General features: G+C 44.8%; 1 protein-coding gene across 2 annotated transcripts in view; it reads right to left on the minus strand.

The window, feature by feature from the left end:
• The window catches only part of col4a1 (collagen, type IV, alpha 1), a 163,337-nt gene that overhangs the window by 24,583 nt on the left and 119,354 nt on the right, over window positions 1–19,400 (minus strand). For both annotated transcript variants that reach the window (XM_045707489.2, XM_082969133.1), the window contains 25 exons: window positions 14,060–14,149; window positions 13,813–13,857; window positions 12,537–12,581; window positions 7,742–7,804; window positions 7,485–7,538; window positions 7,251–7,277; window positions 6,620–6,694; window positions 6,323–6,385; window positions 6,116–6,151; window positions 5,886–5,924; window positions 5,542–5,646; window positions 5,274–5,309; window positions 5,087–5,146; window positions 4,941–4,976; window positions 4,660–4,704; window positions 4,544–4,576; window positions 4,254–4,314; window positions 4,082–4,117; window positions 3,792–3,938; window positions 3,369–3,455; window positions 2,956–3,039; window positions 2,641–2,711; window positions 1,396–1,587; window positions 1,019–1,187; window positions 825–917 (listed from right to left, as the gene is read on the minus strand). In XM_045707489.2, the coding sequence (XP_045563445.1) occupies window positions 825–917; window positions 1,019–1,187; window positions 1,396–1,587; window positions 2,641–2,711; window positions 2,956–3,039; window positions 3,369–3,455; window positions 3,792–3,938; window positions 4,082–4,117; window positions 4,254–4,314; window positions 4,544–4,576; window positions 4,660–4,704; window positions 4,941–4,976; window positions 5,087–5,146; window positions 5,274–5,309; window positions 5,542–5,646; window positions 5,886–5,924; window positions 6,116–6,151; window positions 6,323–6,385; window positions 6,620–6,694; window positions 7,251–7,277; window positions 7,485–7,538; window positions 7,742–7,804; window positions 12,537–12,581; window positions 13,813–13,857; window positions 14,060–14,149 (1,792 nt within the window). The remainder of the gene's footprint in view (window positions 1–824; window positions 918–1,018; window positions 1,188–1,395; window positions 1,588–2,640; window positions 2,712–2,955; window positions 3,040–3,368; window positions 3,456–3,791; window positions 3,939–4,081; window positions 4,118–4,253; window positions 4,315–4,543; window positions 4,577–4,659; window positions 4,705–4,940; window positions 4,977–5,086; window positions 5,147–5,273; window positions 5,310–5,541; window positions 5,647–5,885; window positions 5,925–6,115; window positions 6,152–6,322; window positions 6,386–6,619; window positions 6,695–7,250; window positions 7,278–7,484; window positions 7,539–7,741; window positions 7,805–12,536; window positions 12,582–13,812; window positions 13,858–14,059; window positions 14,150–19,400) is intronic.

Raw genomic sequence — 19,400 nt, forward strand, 5'->3', positions numbered from 1 at the left:
ATACCAATAAACTGACCCTCACCTTGTAGTCCAGGACCAAGCAGGACCATAGCCTACCATAAACCAGATCAATACCAATAAGCTGACCCTCACCTTGTAGTCCAGGACCAAGCAGGACCATAGCCTACCATAAACCAGATCAATACCAATAAGCTGACCCTCACCTTGTAGTCCAGGACCAAGCAGGACCATAGCCTACCATAAACCAGATCAATACCAATAAGCTGACCCTCACCTTGTAGTCCAGGACCAAGCAGGACCATAGTCTACCATAAACCAGATCAATACCAATAAGCTGACCCTCACCTTGTAGTCCAGGACCAAGCAGGACCATAGTCTACCATAAACCAGATCAATACCAATAAACTGACCCTCACCTTGTAGTCCAGGACCAAGCAGGACCATAGCCTACCATAAACCAGATCAATACCAATAAACTGACCCTCACCTTGTAGTCCAGGGATGTCAGATCAATACCAATAAACTGACCCTCACCTTGTAGTCCAGGGATGTCAGATCAATACCAATAAACTGACCCTCACCTTGTAGTCCAGGGATGTCAGATCAATACCAATAAACTGACCCTCACCTTGTAGTCCAGGGATGTCAGATCAATACCAATAAACTGACCCTCACCTTGTAGTCCAGGGATGTCAGATCAATACCAATAAACTGACCCTCACCTTGTAGTCCAGGGATGTCAGATCAATACCAATAAACTGACCCTCACCTTGTAGTCCAGGGATGTCAGATCAATACCAATAAACTGACCCTCACCTTGTAGTCCAGGTATGTCAGATCAATACCAATAAGCTGACCCTCACCTTGTAGTCCAGGGATGCCAGATTGTCCTCGAGGACCGGGGGAGCCCTGGGGTCCAGGTGAGCTCACATCTTTACCTGGTTCACCTTTCAATCCTGAGAGGCAGAGAGAGCATGTGCACATCATCATTTAGGCTCCTTTTACCTAACAAGTGTGTGTTCTTTTGAGTGTGTTTGTAGCTATAGCCTGTACCCACCTGGTTGTCCAGGGATTCCAGGTTTGCCTTGTTGACCAGATGTACCCTTCTCTCCAGGCTCCCCTGGCCGGCCAAACCCTGGTACCCCAGGAGGACCCCTCTCTCCTGGGGGTCCAGAGAAACCAGGGTCCCCATCGAGACCACGGTCCCCCTTGATGCCCTCTCTGGCCTGCAAGAAGAGATCAGAGATAGAGGTGGATGACTGACTGACTGTAGCACTGTCTGAACACAAGTTTTAGGAGCCTTCTAGTGCTCGCTAACACACACACACACACACACACACACACACACACACACACACACACACACACACACACACACACACACACACACACACACACACACACACACACACACACACACACACACACACATACAGGTTCTCCTTTGGATCCAGGCAGGCCTGCTAGTCCTTCTTTCCCTGGCAGTCCATCTACACCAGGTAGACCTTGTGCGCCAACGAAACCAGGCAGACCTTTGTCCCCCTTCAGGCCTGGAGCCAGGTAGATGTCGCCAGGTTCCCCATGGGCTCCTGGAGCACCTACCAACCCAGGAGTACCTGAATTACCCTGGCGAGAGGAGAAGGATTAGCAGGGTCAATCAACAATCTCTTTTATTGGAAGAAAACTACTAGACAAACATACAGTACATAGTAATGACATGTGGACGGCCAGTGATGCAGTATGTCCACCATAATGGTCTTTATGGAGCTACAGTGATGCAGCATGTCCACCATAATGGTCTTTATGGAGCTACAGTGATGCAGCATGTCCACCATAATGGTCTTTATGGAGCTACAGTGATGCAGCATGTCCACCATAATGGTCTTTATGGAGCTACAGGGATGCAGCATGTCCACCATAATGGTCTTTATGGAGCTACAGTGATGCAGCATGTCCACCATAATGGTCTTTATGGAGCTACAGTGATGCAGCATGTCCATCATAATGGTCTTTATGGAGCTACAGTGATGCAGCATGTCCACCATAATGGTCTTTATGGAGCTACAGTGATGCAGCATATCCACCATAATGGTCTTTATGGAGCTACAGTGATGCAGCATGTTCACCATAATGGTCTTTATGGAGCTACAGTGATGCAGCATGTCCACCATAATGGTCTTTATGGAGCTATAGTGATGCAGCATGTCCACCATAATGGTCTTTATGGAGCTATAGTGATGCAGCATGTCCACCATAATGGTCTTTATGGAGCTACAGTGATGCAGCATATCCACCATAATGGTCTTTATGGAGCTACAGTGATGCAGCATGTCCACCATAATGGTCTTTATGGAGCTACAGTGATGCAGCATGTCCACCATAATGGTCTTTATGGAGCTACAGTGATGCAGCATGTCCACCATAATGGTCTTTATGGAGCTACAGTGATGCAGCATGTCCACCATAATGGTCTTTATGGAGCTACAGTGATGCAGCATGTCCACCATAATGGTCTTTATGGAGCTACAGTGATGCAGCATGTCCACCATAATGGTCTTTATGGAGCTACAGTGATGCAGCATGTCCACCATAATGGTCTTTATGAAGCTACGGTGATGCAGCATGTCTTCTTCAGGTTCTATTAGAAGAGTGAGTGATGATGTGATGAAGATAACTCACAGGGCTTCCATCAAGCCCAGCAGGTCCAGGCACACCCTTGTCTCCTTTACTGCCTGCCGCTCCTGGATAACCTACAGGGGACAAACAACACTTCTCAGTCCAACACAAAAACACCATCCCATAGGAAATAGTGTGGAGGTGGATAAATATAGGCCCTAGGGTCAGGATCCTAACCTGAGATACATGGTGAAGATGTGGAACATAATTTTAGTGCCAATCATTCATTTAAATCAGTGACACAAAGGTTTCAGTTGCATGTGTTTATCTCCAGCTATGATTCAGTCAGTAGTGTGGGAGTATCTCTTGTCAGCTCACCTTGTAGTCCTTTAGGCCCCTGGGGGCCAGGGATTCCAGGTGGGCCCAAGGCTTCGCACTGCACACACGTGTCTCCCTGATCACCTGGAGGTACATCACAATACAAGTTATATCAGACAAACAGGTAGGTGACAGCATGGGATACGATGGATACCTTTAAGTGAATCTGAGCTGTACTATGTGGAATGGAGTAATATATTGTAATATGTGATAATGTTACGTAATGTATGTAATCAGTATGTGAGCACTACAGAGTTTCGTGGTGATAAAAGCGAGAGGGAAAGAGAAAGGGGGAGAGAGCGCATACAATATGCATGCACTGACTACAGATTTAGCTAAATGTACAGTACATTGTGATTGGACAGAACATCAGAGACTGATAAGAGTGATTGTCCCACCACCCCCTCCCTCACCTTTCTGTCCTAACTCCCCCTGTAGTCCAGGTGGGCCGGGGGGCCCAGGTGGTCCCTTCTCAAGGGCCGGATCACATGGCTCATCTCCTATACACATAGTGCAACACACACACACACACACACACACACACACACACACACACACACACACACACACACACACACACACACACACACACACACACACACACACACACACACACACACACACACACACACACACACACACACACACACACACACACACACACACACACACACACACACACACACACACACACACACACACACACACACAGGTGAGAGACAGCCTAGACAACACTGAGTGACCTAAAAGACTCCATTGCTAAACGTATAATCAGCTAAATGACTCCACAATGACAAATGTCAAAGGTCACACTATGAATGTGTAACCACACCTACCAGGGGGTCCGGGAGGACCAGGGTGTCCAATAAGCCCATCTTGTCCAGGCTTTCCTCTGAGAGACTCCCCTTCTGCACCTCTGTCTCCCTTCTGACCGACCTCTCCTGGCCGGCCCTTCTCTCCAGGTGGTCCCTCAATGTGCCTGCCTAAAATATACCACAGAGGGACACAGTGAGGTATGGGGATGTCAACTAAAGAAATACATGACAGAGAGGACATAAAATATGACCGAGTGTCAAGTAATGGGTCACGGATTACTGATGGTCAAAATGTGTGTTTCTTCTCTTACCTGGTAGGCCCAGAGCTCCTTGAATACCAGGGAAACCTGTCAGATAAAGAAGCATGTTCAGAGTTGGTCTAGGAGGCCTACATAGACACTTAGAAGGACTTCTTCTTTGGATACTAGTTAAATGATGAACTAAACAGCTGTATTTATAAAGGGGTCGGGGGGTTTACTGTACCTCTTTCTCCTTGTAAGCCTGGGAGACCAGGGGGTCCGGGAGGGCCAGGAGCACCATCACCCTAAAATCACAGAAATCACAAGTTCATCAAAGTTCATCCCCCTGCATAGAAAACAAATAAATGACTATACTTTTCAATAATAGTGCTGAGCATGTTACTCTCATTTTAAAGAGTGTATGGCGGCATCTGATGGACAAAAAAATAACTGCATCTGAAAGTTCAATATTTGAGGTGGTCAGAGCAATAAGCGAGGCTACAGAGAGAGAGAGAGAGAGTATACAGTACTTACATTTGCTGGAGGGCCTCTCTCTCCCTTTTCACCCTAAAACACAGAGAGACATCCATTTCATTAGCCTCAGCATTGCTATAAAAAAGCAGATGACAGGTACATGTTTACGTAGTTACCGGTGTTCCATGGTATCCAGGGCCGCCAGGAAAGCCTCTCTCTCCCTGTATGACAACAGGCACATCACAATGATCAGGACAAAGACATCGAACACAACTGAACTATTGAGATAAAACTACTAGAGAGAGAGAAAGAGAGAGAGAGAGAGAGAGAGAGAGAGAGAGAGAGAGAGAGAGAGAGAGAGAGAAAGAGAGAGAGAGAGAGAGAGGTGGTGGATGAGAGACAGTGAGAATGTGAGAAAGAGGAAGTAGGCTAGGTGTAGACGTGTATGATTCTATACCTTAAATCCATTGTCTCCATCTTTTCCAGGTTTTCCCTGAAATCCAATACACAGAAATTCAGTTCTACCAGGAAAGCAAATAATGTTTTAGTTTTTCTTCAATAAAAGCAAAATGAAATGAAATTGAAGTGATCATCGTCACTCACCCTTGGTCCTGGTGGCCCTTGTTCACCCTTGACCCCGTTTAGATGTGGAATGCAAAAACCCTGCAAACAAAAATGACATCAATGTTACTTATAGTGGCCATCAAAACACAATTCAGTATTGGTTTGCTGTACTGTAATGTCATTGCATGTAGATGAATGTTGGACTTGAAAAGTAGTAAACACTCACTTTCTCTCCTCTGTCTCCTGTATCTCCTCTCTGACCCTGAAGGACAGACACAAACACCTTCAGTAAGGAGGTAGGCCTACTTTCCTTTCATCCATTCATTCATTTATTTATCCATCCAGCCACCCATCCATTGATAATCATAGATTTGTTAACACAGTGAGATTGAGGACATTCGTCAGAGGCCTATACTCCGTGAAGGAGTCAAGGGCTTAGGTCAAAGTAGGTCATCATTGTCCATTTTTGTCATTGATTATGAGGAGCTGGGTACCGGTGGTCCTGGGAGGTAGTGCGAAACAGCATTTCCTGTCGCTTCCTGTGATGGAGGTCCGGGGGGGCCGGGGGGGCCAGGGGGGCCACGGAACCCTTGTTGACCCTATCAGGAGAGGAAAATACCAGGGGTACGGATCAGAAACAGGAACAAAGAAAACTGTATACAGTGGAGAGGGCTAGGGCTTTGTTGTGGAAGAAGAAGAGATGAAGGGAGAAGGGGACCGAATCTGTCCCTCAAAGGTCAAGGAAGTTATAACTGTTACTACTGGTTTATTTTCTATATATTGCTGCTTATAAACCCTTTATAAAGCTGTTATGAACACGAAAGTGTGCATGTCTCACCTTGTCTCCCTTCTCACTCTGGAAAGACAGCCTGTCACCCTGAGAGAGAAAACAAACGTAATTTCTAAGAGATATGATTGGACATTACAATTGAGACGTTACAACTAGGAAAGATCTGATTGGACATCACTACTGAGATGTCACAACTGAGAGTAATCTGATTGGATGAACAACAACATCTAATGTGGGTTAATGTTAGGCTATTATCGGCAGATCATTGACCAGCCTACCTTTTCTCCTTTGGGGCCAGGTGGGCCAGGGAAACCCTAAAGGGAGGAAGGAATACAGTCAGTCAGTGTTCAAAGACCTAGAAAAATCCAAATCGAACACAGACATGCTAATATGATGCTAATGCTAACATTCATAGCCATTTGGTATCATTTGAGAACCAGTCTAAGCTACAGTGTAAGTGATCTTGTGTTAGTCTGGTCACTCACTCTGGGTCCATCTGATCCCTGGTTTCCTGGTGGGCCTTCAGGCCCTGAGGGGCCATTGGGACCCTGTGGAAAGATAAGAGGAATATTGTGTATGTCACAAATATTCTGTTGTCAGTCAGTCACACGCACACACTCACATACGCACGCACACACACACGCGCACGCACACACACGCGCATGCACACACACGCACACACGTACGCACACACACACACACACACACACACACACACACACACACACACACACACACACACACACACACATACAAGCATACACACACGTGTGCATACACACCAGTAAACCAGGTGTTCCAGGGAATCCTTTATCTCCTTTCAGTGGGATGACTCCAATAACACCACCTGCATCTCCCTGGGAGACAGACAGACAGACAGACAGACAGACAGACAGACAGACAGACAGACAGACAGACAGACAGACAGACAGACAGACAGACAGACAGACAGACAGACAGACGGGGGAGAGGGGGAGAGGGGGAGAGGGGGAGAGGGAGAGAGAGAGCGGGGGGAGTGAGGGAGAGAGAGAGAGAGAGAGAGAGAGAGGGGAAGGGGAGAGAGAGAGGGAGAGGGAGAGAGGGGAAGGGGAGAGAGAGAGGGAGAGGGAGAGAGAGCGGGGGAAGAGAGAGGGGGGAGAGAGAGGGAGAGAAAGAGAGAGAGATGGATAGAGAGAGCGAGAGAGCGAGAGAGAGAAAGAGGGGGGAGAGAGAGAGGGAGAGAGAGAGAGCGGGGGAGAGGGGAAAAGCGGGGGAGAGAAAGGGGAAGGGGAAGAGAGAGAGAGACAGGTTAGAGAATGATACACTACACACAGAGGGGCTGTTTTCTAAACCATACACATGCCTCAATATACATTTAATCACTGACTAGTATAGCATTTATTTAACTATTAAAAGTCCTCCGTTTTTACTTACTTTCATTCCCATAAGTCCGGGGATACCCTGAGGAGAGAGATAGAGTTGTAAATCTCATCCTGATTGAATGATAAATACATTTTATGAATCTTTATAACATATTCCAGTCTCGTGTCTTTTGTTTTGTTAATTAATATTGATCTAGTATGAAATGCTGGTATAAGATTAAGTATGTGACAGTGTTGAAGTAAACATGTGACTATGTTGGCTGTGTTGATGACAAAGCGTACTTACAGGAGGACCCTGCAGACCAGGGAACCCAGACTGTCCGTCTGTCCCTCGATCTCCCTGGAACACAGACACGAGAGAGAGAGAGAGAGAGAGAGAGAGAGAGAGAGAGAGAGAGAGAGAGAGAGAGAGAGAGAGAGAGAGATGTCAGCTTGGACTGAGGATGGGTTGAGAGCATGGCTTGGTAACAGGTGATAACAGTAAATAGTTGGTGCTACACAGGTGTGTAACAGCAGAGAGTTTATGCTACGCAGAACGCTCACCTTTGTTCCATTGCACCCTGGGATACCTGGCGATCCAGGGGGGCCATCTTGTCCAGGGATGCCCTGTGCGGGAGAGGTGAGGACACACACACAGGTAAGACATTTGTGTGGAAGGAAACGAGGTCTAAACAGTCAAGACCGCTGGTGTGCTCCCCCCATAGCTTTAAATAGCTCTACAGGTGCTGCTAACATGGATGAAACTTTTGACTTTATGTTATTATTTACACTACTGTCAAGGTACCGTGTTGCCACTTCCTCGCACAGGCGGCGTTGTATTGTTAGAAGTAATCTCGTATCCATCCAACTCAGGCCTGTCAGTAGTTACAAAAGGAAGCGTCGCTCATCTAATATTACCTTGAATGCTCCATCTGATATGAGCTCTCGAAATAGTGGCCTAGGAATTATTCATTTGAATGCCAGAAGCTTGATCCAAAAGATAGATTTGATTGAAATACTGGTCCCACAATCACATGCTGACATAATGATTATATCTGAATCCTGGCTCTGTGTCTCTGTTCCAGACTCGGATGTTCTGTTAGCTGGGTATAATGTCTACAGAGCAGATAGAGTGGGTAGAGGTGGAGGTATTGCCATATATGTTAAATACAACCTAGATGTCACTGTGTCCATTTCAACTGTTCCGAAACCGTATGAATGCTTAGTTCTAAATGTGGTCCTTGGTCATAATGCACTATTAACGCTAGCGGGAGTTTATCGCCCACCCTCAGCTCCGGTATCTGTTCTATCTCCCACCCTCAGCTCTGGTATCTGTTCTATCACCCACCCTCAGCTCCGGTATCTGTTCTATCACCCACCCTCAGCTCCGGTATCTGCTCTATCACCCACCCTCAGCTCTGGTATCTGCTCTATCACCCACCCTCAGCTCTGGTATCTGCTCTATCACCCACCCTCAGCTCCGGTATCTGCTCTATCACCCACCCTCAGCTCCGGTATCTGTTCTATCTCCCACCCTCAGCTCCGGTATCTGCTCTATCACCCACCCTCAGCTCTGGTATCTGCTCTATCACCCACCCTCAGCTCCGGTATCTGTTCTATCACCCACCCTCAGCTCCGGTATCTGCTCTATCACCCACCCTCAGCTCTGGTATCTGTTCTATCACCCACCCTCAGCTCCGGTATCTGCTCTATCACCCACCCTCAGCTCTGGTATCTGCTCTATCACCCACCCTCAGCTCTGGTATCTGCTCTATCACCCACCCTCAGCTCTGGTATCTGCTCTATCACCCACCCTCAGCTCCGGTATCTGTTCTATCTCCCACCCTCAGCTCCGGTATCTGCTCTATCACCCACCCTCAGCTCTGGTATCTGCTCTATCACCCACCCTCAGCTCCGGTATCTGTTCTATCACCACCCTCAGCTCTGGTATCTGCTCTATCACCCACCCTCAGCTCTGGTATCTGTTCTATCACCCACCCTCAGCTCCGGTATCTGCTCTATCACCCACCCTCAGCTCCGGTATCTGTTCTATCACCACCCTCAGCTCTGGTATCTGCTCTATCACCCACCCTCAGCTCTGGTATCTGTTCTATCACCCACCCTCAGCTCCGGTATCTGTTCTATCACCCACCCTCAACTCCGATATCTGCTCTATCACCCACCCTCAGCTCTGGTATCTGCTCTATCACCCACCCTCAGCTCTGGTATCTGCTCTATCTCCCACCCTCAGCTCCGGTATCTGCTCTATCACCCACCCTCAGCTCTGGTATCTGCTCTATCACCCACCCTCAGCTCCGGTATCTGCTCTATCACCCACCCTCAGCTCCGGTATCTGTTCTATCACCACCCTCAGCTCTGGTATCTGCTCTATCACCCACCCTCAGCTCTGGTATCTGTTCTATCACCCACCCTCAGCTCCGGTATCTGCTCTATCACCCACCCTCAGCTCTGGTATCTGCTCTATCACCCACCCTCAGCTCTGGTATCTGCTCTATCACCCACCCTCAGCTCCGGTATCTGTTCTATCACCACCCTCAGCTCTGGTATCTGTTCTATCACCCACCCTCAGCTCCGGTATCTGCTCTAAGCAAATTGTTTGAGTTAATGTCTAACTATGTAAACTCTGAATTATTGATTATCGGAGATCTCAATCTGGACTGGCTGATGCCAGCATCGTTTAAATTAAAAGATATTTGTAACAAACTAAATCTTACTCAACTAATAACTATATCTACCCGTCCTAATCCCCAAAAAATTAAATCTATATTAATAGACCTTATCTTAACAAATACACCTCACAAATATACAGCTAGTGGGTTATTTGCTAATGACATCAGTGACCACTGCCCTATTGCATGTATCAGAGATACTAGGCAAAAAAATCCTGACCCCCGTATAATTCTAAAGAGAAACTATAAACACTTCTCAGAGCAAGCCTTTATCCATGACCTTTAATATTCCGAGCTTTTATCCGTAAACTGCATAATGGACCCAGTTTTAGCGTTCTCTTTCTTTTCATCAATTTTTACCTTCATGGCTGATAAACACGCCCCGTTAAAGCGACTTGGGGTAAAAAAAATCTAACTAATCCTTGGTTCTCCTGTGATTTGAAAATTATTTTTTGTTCAAAAGAATCAAGCATGGGCCTTGGCGAGGAAAACTGGTGAAACAGCTGATTGGCTGCTTTTTAGGCAATTGAGAAATAAATGGATCGGAGGAATAAAAAAGGCAAAATCTAGGTATTTCTTGATGCTATGACAGAGTCTGCTGGTGATCCCGCTAAATTCTGGAAAACTGTTAAACGAGGAAACTCCTTGACTTCCCTGCCTAAGCAAATTACATCGGAATCTGGGCTCATCAGTGACTGAACTGAAATTTGTGATGTTTTTAATAAGCATTTTATTTCTGCTGGTTTTCTTTTTGAAAGAAAAAATGGCCAACATGATCCTGACCGGTCTATTGTTTCAGTCCCTCGGCCTTCAGCTGATGTGGAAAACAGTAAGCCGGTTTTTCATTTTCAAAAAGTCACAGAAGATGAGGTCTTATCTGCACTATCTGCTATAGATTCTAAGAAATCATTAGGCGCTGACAATCTGGATCCATATTTACTCAAGTGTGTGGCACCTATTATTGCTGGTGTAGTGATGCACATTTTTAATCAAACATTTGTCGTAGGAAAGATTCCTAAATCTTGGAAAACAGCTTTTGTTTTACCACTCCTCAAGGGAGGTGATGCTAGTGAATTGGATAATTATCGGCCCATCTCTAAGCTCTCCTGTTTGGCAAAAATTCTGGAGTCACTGGTGAATAGGCAAAAATAATATTTTTTAACTGTTAACAATACTCTTTCTAGTAATCAATCTGGCTTTAGACCTAAACACAGTACTATTACGGCCACTGTACGTGTTGTAAATGATATTACTAATGCCCTAGATAATAGAAAGTACTGTGCCGCCTTGTTCATAGATTTATCTAAGGCTTTTGACACTGTAGACCATGCGATACTTTTGGATAAGCTGTCGTCAATAGGACTGGGATTGGATGCCTGTCGTTGGTTTCATGACTATCTAAAGGATAGAAGTCAGGCTGTTAGAGTTGACGGCATACAGTCGGAGCCATTGGAGTTGGTTAAAGGGGTCCCACAAGGTTCTATACTTGGTCCATTACTGTTCACTCTCTACATAAACAATATCGGTGATGAGATTAAGAAAGTGTCAAATTCATTTATATGCTGATGACACTGTCATGGACTCTATTGCTTCAACGGCTGACCAAGCATTATCACTATTGGAGACAGATTTTAAGATATTACAAGGGTCTTTTATACAGCTGAAACTTGTTTTAAATGCAACGAAAACAGATTTTATGATTTTTAATAGGTTCAAAAAGTTGGTTGAAAATACACTTGCACTTACGAGCTTAGATGGTTCTCGAATTAATCAGATCTCTGCATATAAATACTTAGGGATATGGTTGGATGATAAACTGTCTTTTAAAATGCATATTGACGAACTCTGTAAACGGCTAAAAATCAAGCTAGGCTTCCGCTATAGAAACAGGACATGTTTGTCCTCTACAAATAGAAGACAAATTGTGCAAACTACTTTTATGTCTGTTATAGATTATGGGGATATTATCTACATGCATGCTACGGCATCAACACTTAAATCGCTGGATGCTACTTATCATTGCGCACTTAGGTTTATTACGGGTGCTAGCTACAGAACTCACCACTGTCTTTAATATCAAAATGTGGGTTGGACTTCGCTGTCCGTGAGACGAGAACAACATGCTCTCGTGTTTGTCTATAAAGCACTTCTGAATAAGCTACCTTCTTATTTATCATCACTCATCAATATTAGAATTAGAATTCCTAAAACCAGGTCTCAAGCATGGATTACACTTGAGGCCCATGCGATTTCCACAGAGTTGGGTATGGCTGCCTTTTCCTGTTACTCTCCTTGCCTATGGAATAGCCTGCAGACTAAACTTAAACTTGAGACGCTTGTCCCCCTTGCTCATTTTAAATATTTATTGGAGCATTTTTATTTTTGTATTGCTTGTAACTGTTTCGGGTAATGCAAGTTCTTGTGCTGTTAGGGGAATAACCTATGTGTAAATGAAATCTCTTGATGTATTTCTTTGTGTTATCTGTGATTGTTTTGTTTGTCTTGTGTAGATTCTTAATCATTGTACCTAAACTGTATGTATAAACATGTATACGCAGGGCCCAGCTGTAAAAGAGACCTTGGTCTCAGTCTGTGTTCCTTGTTGAAATAAAGGTTTAATAATAATAATGTACGGGTAAATAGTGGTTTACAGAGACATTAGAACATACCGGAAGCCCTGGATTTCCTGGGAAGCCTGGCAAACCATTAGGACCCTGCAACACATCACATCATTACAAACATAATTTACATTTGATAAATTTAGCAGATCCACTTTGAATACATGTAGTTACATTCCAATAAGAAGGTAGAATGACATCATACAGCTTTATTAGCCTCTATACCAGGCAGTGTCAGAGGAAGGCCCCAAAAAATGACAATTGTCAGCCACCCAAGCCATAGACTGTTCTCTCTGCTACCGCATGGCAAGCAGTAACAGTGGACCAAATCTGGAACCAACAGGACCCTGAACACCTTCTACCCCCAAGCCAGAAGACTGCTACACAAGACCACTAAATAGCTAATCAAATGGATAACCAGACTACCTGCATTGACCCTTTTTTGCACTAACGCTCTTGTACTGACTCTCCTGCACTAACTCTCCTGCACTAACTCTCCTGCACTGACTCTCCTGCACTGACTCTCCTGCACTGACTCTCTTGCACTGACTCTCCTGCACTGACTCTCCTGCACTGACTCTCCTGCACTGACTCTCCTGCACTGACTCTCCTGCACTGCCTCTCCTGCACTGCCTCTCTTGCACTGACTCTCCTGCACTGACTCTCCTGCACTGACTCTCCTGCACTAACTCTCCTGCACTAACTCTCCTGCACTGACTCTCCTGCACTGACTCTCCTGCACTGACTCTCCTGCACTGACTCTCCTGCACTAACTCTCCTGCACTAACTCTCCTGCACTAACTCTCTTGCACTAACTCTCTTGCACTAACTCTATGCACACACACTGGATTCTACCCACACACTCACGCATTCTTAAACTGATACCCCAACACATACATACACACACGTTACATACGCCCACACACAAATAACATGTACACACGTAGATACTGACACCACACACACACACTCACACACACATTTTCACACTCACCACATACCCTGCTGCTACTGTCTATTATATTTCCTGTTGCCTAGTCACTTTACCACTACCTATATGTACATACTGTAGCTACCTCAATTACATCGTACCCGTGCACATCGACTCAGTACTGGTACTCCCTGTATATAGCCATGTTATTTTTACTCAATATTGTTATTCGTTATTCACTGTGTATTTATTCCACATTTTTCATTTATTTCTACTTAATCTTTAACTCTGCATTGTTGGAAAAGGTGGTACAAGCAAAAGCTAAAATGCTACAAGAAAGTAGACACTGGTTTCCAGACCAGGTAGGGTCTTCTCTGATAGCGTTCTTATACTCACACGTGTTCCTTTCATCCCGGGAGTTCCAGACTCACCATACTCTCCCTGGGAAGAGACAAGTGACATTGAAGTGATATTAAGGTGACATAGAGAAGATATAGTTGTGACGTGACTTATTTTTTGTGAATATTTTTTTTTAAATATGTGTTATAATCATGGTAATTGTCATTATTGTGCTCTCCCAAGTAGGGTATCTTAGTGGGTGGGTGATACTGTGAAGGGGGTGTGGTCTGGAGCTGTCACTCACCTTAGGGCCCATCGGCCCAGCGGGTCCCTCATGGCCCTGCATGCCCGGGAACCCCATGTTGCCTTGGAGACCAGGGAACCCACGCTCACCCTACAGGAGACACAACAATAGTTAAACAAAGTTGGGTGAAGTTAACACAGAGGCTGGTCAGTTTCGTGTTTTTCAACATTATGGTTAGGTTTAGCATCCTAAAAAAAAAGTGTCAAATATATATATATATATATATATACATACATACATACATACAGTACCAGTCAAAGGTTTCTTATTTCTACTATTTTCTACATTGTAGAAGACAAGTAAAGACATCAAAACCAAAGCCAATCGGTTGTGTTGTGACTAGGTAGAGGTGGTATACAGAAGATAGCCCTATTTGGTAAAAGATCAAGTCCATGTTATGGCAAGAACAGCTAAATAAGCAAAGAGAAACGACAGTCCATCATTACTTTAAGACATGAAGGTCAGTCAATACGGAACATTTCAAAAACTTTGAACGTTTCTTCAAGTGCAGTCGCAAAAACCATCAAGCGCTATGATGAAACTGGCTCTCATGAGGGCCGCCACAGGAAAGGAAGACCCAGAGTTACTTCTGCTGCAGAGGATAAGTTCATTAGTTACCAGCCTCAGAAATTGCAGCCCAAATAAATGCTTCACAGAGTTCAAGTAACAGGCACATCTCAACATCAACTGTTCAGAGGAGACTGCGTGACTCAGGCCTTCATGGTTGAATTGCTGATGATCTGTGATTTATTTACAATTCAAGGCACACCTAATCAGCATGGCTACCACAGCATTATGCAGTGATACACCATCCCATCTGGTTTGCACTTAGTGGGACTATCATTTGTTTTTCAACAGGACAATGACCCAACACACCTCCAGGCTGTGTAAGGGCTATTTGACCAAGAAGGAGAGTGATGAGTGCTGCATCAGATAACCTGGCCTCCACAATCACCCGACCTCAACCCAATTGAGATGGTTTGTGATGAGTGTGCAAAGCTGTCATCAAGGCAAAGGGTGGCTACTTTGACACTTTTTTGGTTACTACATGATTCCATATGTGTTATTTCATAGTTTTGATGTCTTCACTATTATCCTACAATGTCGAAAATAGTACAAATAATGAAAAACCCTTGAATGAGTAGGTGTGTCCAAACTTTTGACTGGTACTGTATATAAACTCTGCAAAAAAAGAAACGTCCCTTTTTCAGGACCCTGTCTTTCAAAGAGAATTCGTAAAAATCCAAATAACTTCATTGTAAAGGGTTTAAACGCTGTTTCCCATGCTTGTTCAATGAACCATAAAAAATTCATGAACATGCACCTGTGGAACGGTCGTTAAGACATTAACAGCTTACAGACGGTAGGCAATTAAGGTCACAGTTATGAAAACTTAGGACACTAAAGAGGCCTTTCTACTGACTCTGAAAAACACCAAAAGAAAGATGCTCAGGGTCCCTGCTCATCTGCGTGAACATGCCTTAGGCATGCTGCAAGGAGGCATGAGGACTGCAGATGTGACCAGGGATATAAATTGCAATGTCCGTACTGTGAGACGCCTAAGACAGCGCTACAGGGAGACAGGACGGACAGCTGATCGCCCTCGCAGTGGCAGACCACGTGTAACAACACTTGCACATCCGAACATCACACCTGCAGGAGAGGTACAGGATGGCAACAACAACTGCCAGAGTTACACCAGGAACGTACAATCCCTCCATCAGTGCTCAGACTGTCCGCAATAGGCCGAGAGAGGCTGGACTGAGGGCTTGTAGGCCTGTTGTAAGGCATATCCTCACCAGACATCACCGGCAACAACGTCGCCTATGGGCACAAACCCACTGTTGCTGGACCAGACAGGACTGGCAAAAAGTGATCTTCACTGACGAGTCGCGGTTTTGTCTCACCAGGGGTGATGGTCGGATTCGCGTTTATCGTTGGAGGAATGAGCTTTACACTGAGGCCTGTACTCTGGAGCGGGATCGATTTGGAGGTGGAGGGTCCGACATGGTCTGGGGCGGTGTGTCACAGCATCATCGGACTGATCTTGTTGTTAATGCAGGCAATCTCAACGCTGTGCGTTACTGGAAAGACATCCTCCTCCCTCATGTGGTACCCTTCCTGCAGGCTCATCCTGACATGACCCTCCAGCATGACAATGCCACCAGCCATACTGCTCGTTCTGTGCGTGATTTCCTGCAAGACAGGAATGTCAGTGTTCTGCCATGGCCAGCAAAGAGCATGGATCTCAATCCCATTGAGCACGTCTGGGACCTGTTAGATCAGAGGGTGAGGGCTAGGGCCATTCCCCCCAGAAATGTCCGGGAACTTGCAGGTGCCTTGGTGGAAGAGTGGTAACATCTCACAGCAAGAACTGGCAAATCTGGTGCAGTCCATGAGGAGGAGATGCACTGCAGTACTTAATGCAGCTAGTGGCCACACCAGATACTGTCTGTTACTTTTGATTTTGACCCCCCCTTTGTTGAAAGACACATTATTCCATTTCTGTTAGTCACATATCTGCAGAACTTGTTCAGTTCATGTCTCAGTTGTTGAATCTTGTTATGTTCATACAAATATTTACACATGTTAAGTTTGCTGAAAATAACCGCAGTTGACAGTGAGAGGACGTTTCTTTTTTTGCTGAGTTTATGAAGAGGATTAATGAGACAGTTATAGCTGATTGCTTCATGTGTTCCATCTATCTGCCACCAGATGGAGCCACAGTCCTTTCTCAAGCCAGGGTGGTCTGCTCTGACCAACAATGTATATTAAGCCTGGATAGTATTGCTCTGTATTGGCCGCTGAGAGATTTTGAAGCCACAAGTCAGCCATATTGGCACTCCACAGTAGGCGAGGTCCTCCAAATGAAATTCTACATTTGTTCTATTAAGTGTTTCAAGGACAAAATGGCATGTATTTAAGTATTTGTTTATAAGTTTTTGTTTATACCTTAAGGAAAATGTTTTAAATATTTTAAAATGTTTTGTTTGTATGTTTAGCTGACATAATATAATGTATAAGTATGCGTTAAGGTGTCTGTAATAGAATATATGTGGCAAAAACGAATGTACATATTAACAAATGCATGTCTATAGCTTAAACATTTATTTTTTTACAACGGTGGCGGACTGCCAAGATGAAGGCAATGTGGCTTCAACACAGCGCCCCCTATTGATCATTTAGTGTACAGTGCATTCTGAAACAATTCAAACCCATTCACTTTTTCCACATTTGTTACGTTAAAGCCATATTCTAAAATGGATTAGATAAAAAAATCCTCATCAATCTACACACAACACCCCATAATGACAAAGCGAAAACAGGTTGGTATATATTTATTTTTTAAATACCTTATTTACATAAGTATTTAGACCCTTTGCTATGAGACTCGAAATTGAGCTCAGGTTCATCCTGTTTCCATTGATCATCCTTGAGATGTTTCTACAACTTGATTGGAGTCCATCTGTGGTAAATTCAATTGATTGGACATGATTTGGAAAGGCACATACCTGTCTATATAAGGTCCCACAATTGACAGTGCATGTCAGAGCAAAACCAAAGCCATGAGGTTGAAGGAATTGTCCGTAGAGATCCGAGACAAGATTGTGTCGAGGCACAGATCTGGGGAAGGGTACCAAAAAATGTCTGCAGCATTGAAGGTCCCCAAGAACACAGTGACCTCCATCATTCTTAAATGGAAGAACTTTGGAACCATCAAGACTCTTCCTAGAGCTGGCCGCCTGGTAAAACTGAGCAATCGGGGGAGAAGGGCCTTGGCCAGGGATGTGACCAAGAACCCGATGGTCACTCTGACAGAGCTCCAGAGTTCCTCCGTGGAGATTGGAGAACCTTCCAGAAGGACAACCATCTCTGTAGCACTCCACCAATCAGGCATTTATGGTAGAGTGACCAGGCGGAAGCCACTCCTCAGTAAAAGGCACATGACATGACCATGAGAAACAAGATTCTCTGGTCTGATGAACCCAAGATTGGACTCTTTGGCCTGAATTCCAAGTGTCATGTCTGGAGGAATCCAGGCACCACTCATCACCTGGCCAATACCATTCTTACGGTGAAGCATCGTGGTGGCAGCATCATGCTGTGGGAATGTTTTTCAGCAGCAGGCACTGGGAGACTAGTCAAGATCGAGGGAAAGATGAACAGATCAAAGTACAGAGATCCTTGATAAAAACCTGCTCCAAAGTGCTCAGGACCTCAGACTGTGACCTCAGTTTTAAACCCTGACATTAAATCCTAGTAAAAATTCCATGTCTTTGGTCAGTTAGGTTCACCACTTTATTTTAACCTGTTTTGGAGATTGGTTTAATGTGAAATGTCTGAATAATAGTAGAGAGAATGATTTATTTCAGCTTTTATTTCTTTAATCACAGTCCCAGTGGGTCCGAAATTTACATACACTCAATTAGTATTTGGTAGCATTGCCTTTAAATTGTTTAATTTGGGTCAAACATTTCAGGTAGCCTTCCACCAGCTTCCCACAATAAGTTGGGTGAATTTTGGCCCATTCCTCCTGACAGAGCTGGTGTAACTGAGTCAGGTTTGTAGGCCTCCTTGCTCGCACACGCTTTTTCAGTTCTGCCAACAAATTTTCTATAGGATTGAGGTCAGGGCTTTGTGATGGACACTCCAGTACCTTGACTTTGTTGTCCTTAAGCCATTTTGCCACAACTTTGGAAGTATGCATGGGGTCATTGTCCATTTGGAAGACCCATTTGCGACCAAGCTTTAACATCCTGACTGATGTCTTGAGATGTTGCTTCAATATATCCACATCATTTTCCTCCTCATGATGCCATCTATTTTGTGACGTGCACCAGTCCCTCCTGCAGCAAAGCACCCCCACAACATGATGCTGCCACCCCCGTGCTTCTCGGTTGGGATGGTGTTCTTCGGCTTGCAAGCATCCTCCTTTTTCCTCCAAACATAACGATGGTCATTATGGCCAAACAGTTCTATTTTTGTTTCATCAGACCAGAGGACATTTCTCCAAAAAGTATGATCTTTGTCCCCATGTGCAATTCCAAACCGTAGTTTGGCTTTTTTATGGTGGTTTTTGAGCAGTGGCTACTTCCTTGCTGAGCGGCCTTTCAGATTATGACGATATAGGACTCGTTTTACTGTGGATATAGATACTTTTGTACCTGTTTCCTCCAGCATCTTCACAAGGTCCTTTGCTGTTGTTCTGGGATTGATTTGCACTTTTCGCGCCAAAGTACGTTCATCTCTAGGAGACAGAACGCGTCTCCTTCCTGAGCGGTATGACGGCTGCGTGATCCCATGGTGTTTATACTCACATACTATTGTTTGTACAGATGAA

The sequence above is a fragment of the Salmo salar genome, chromosome 25, assembly GCF_965601325.2.
Source record: "Salmo salar chromosome 25, fSalSal1, whole genome shotgun sequence".
Lineage (NCBI taxonomy): Eukaryota > Metazoa > Chordata > Actinopteri > Salmoniformes > Salmonidae > Salmo > Salmo salar.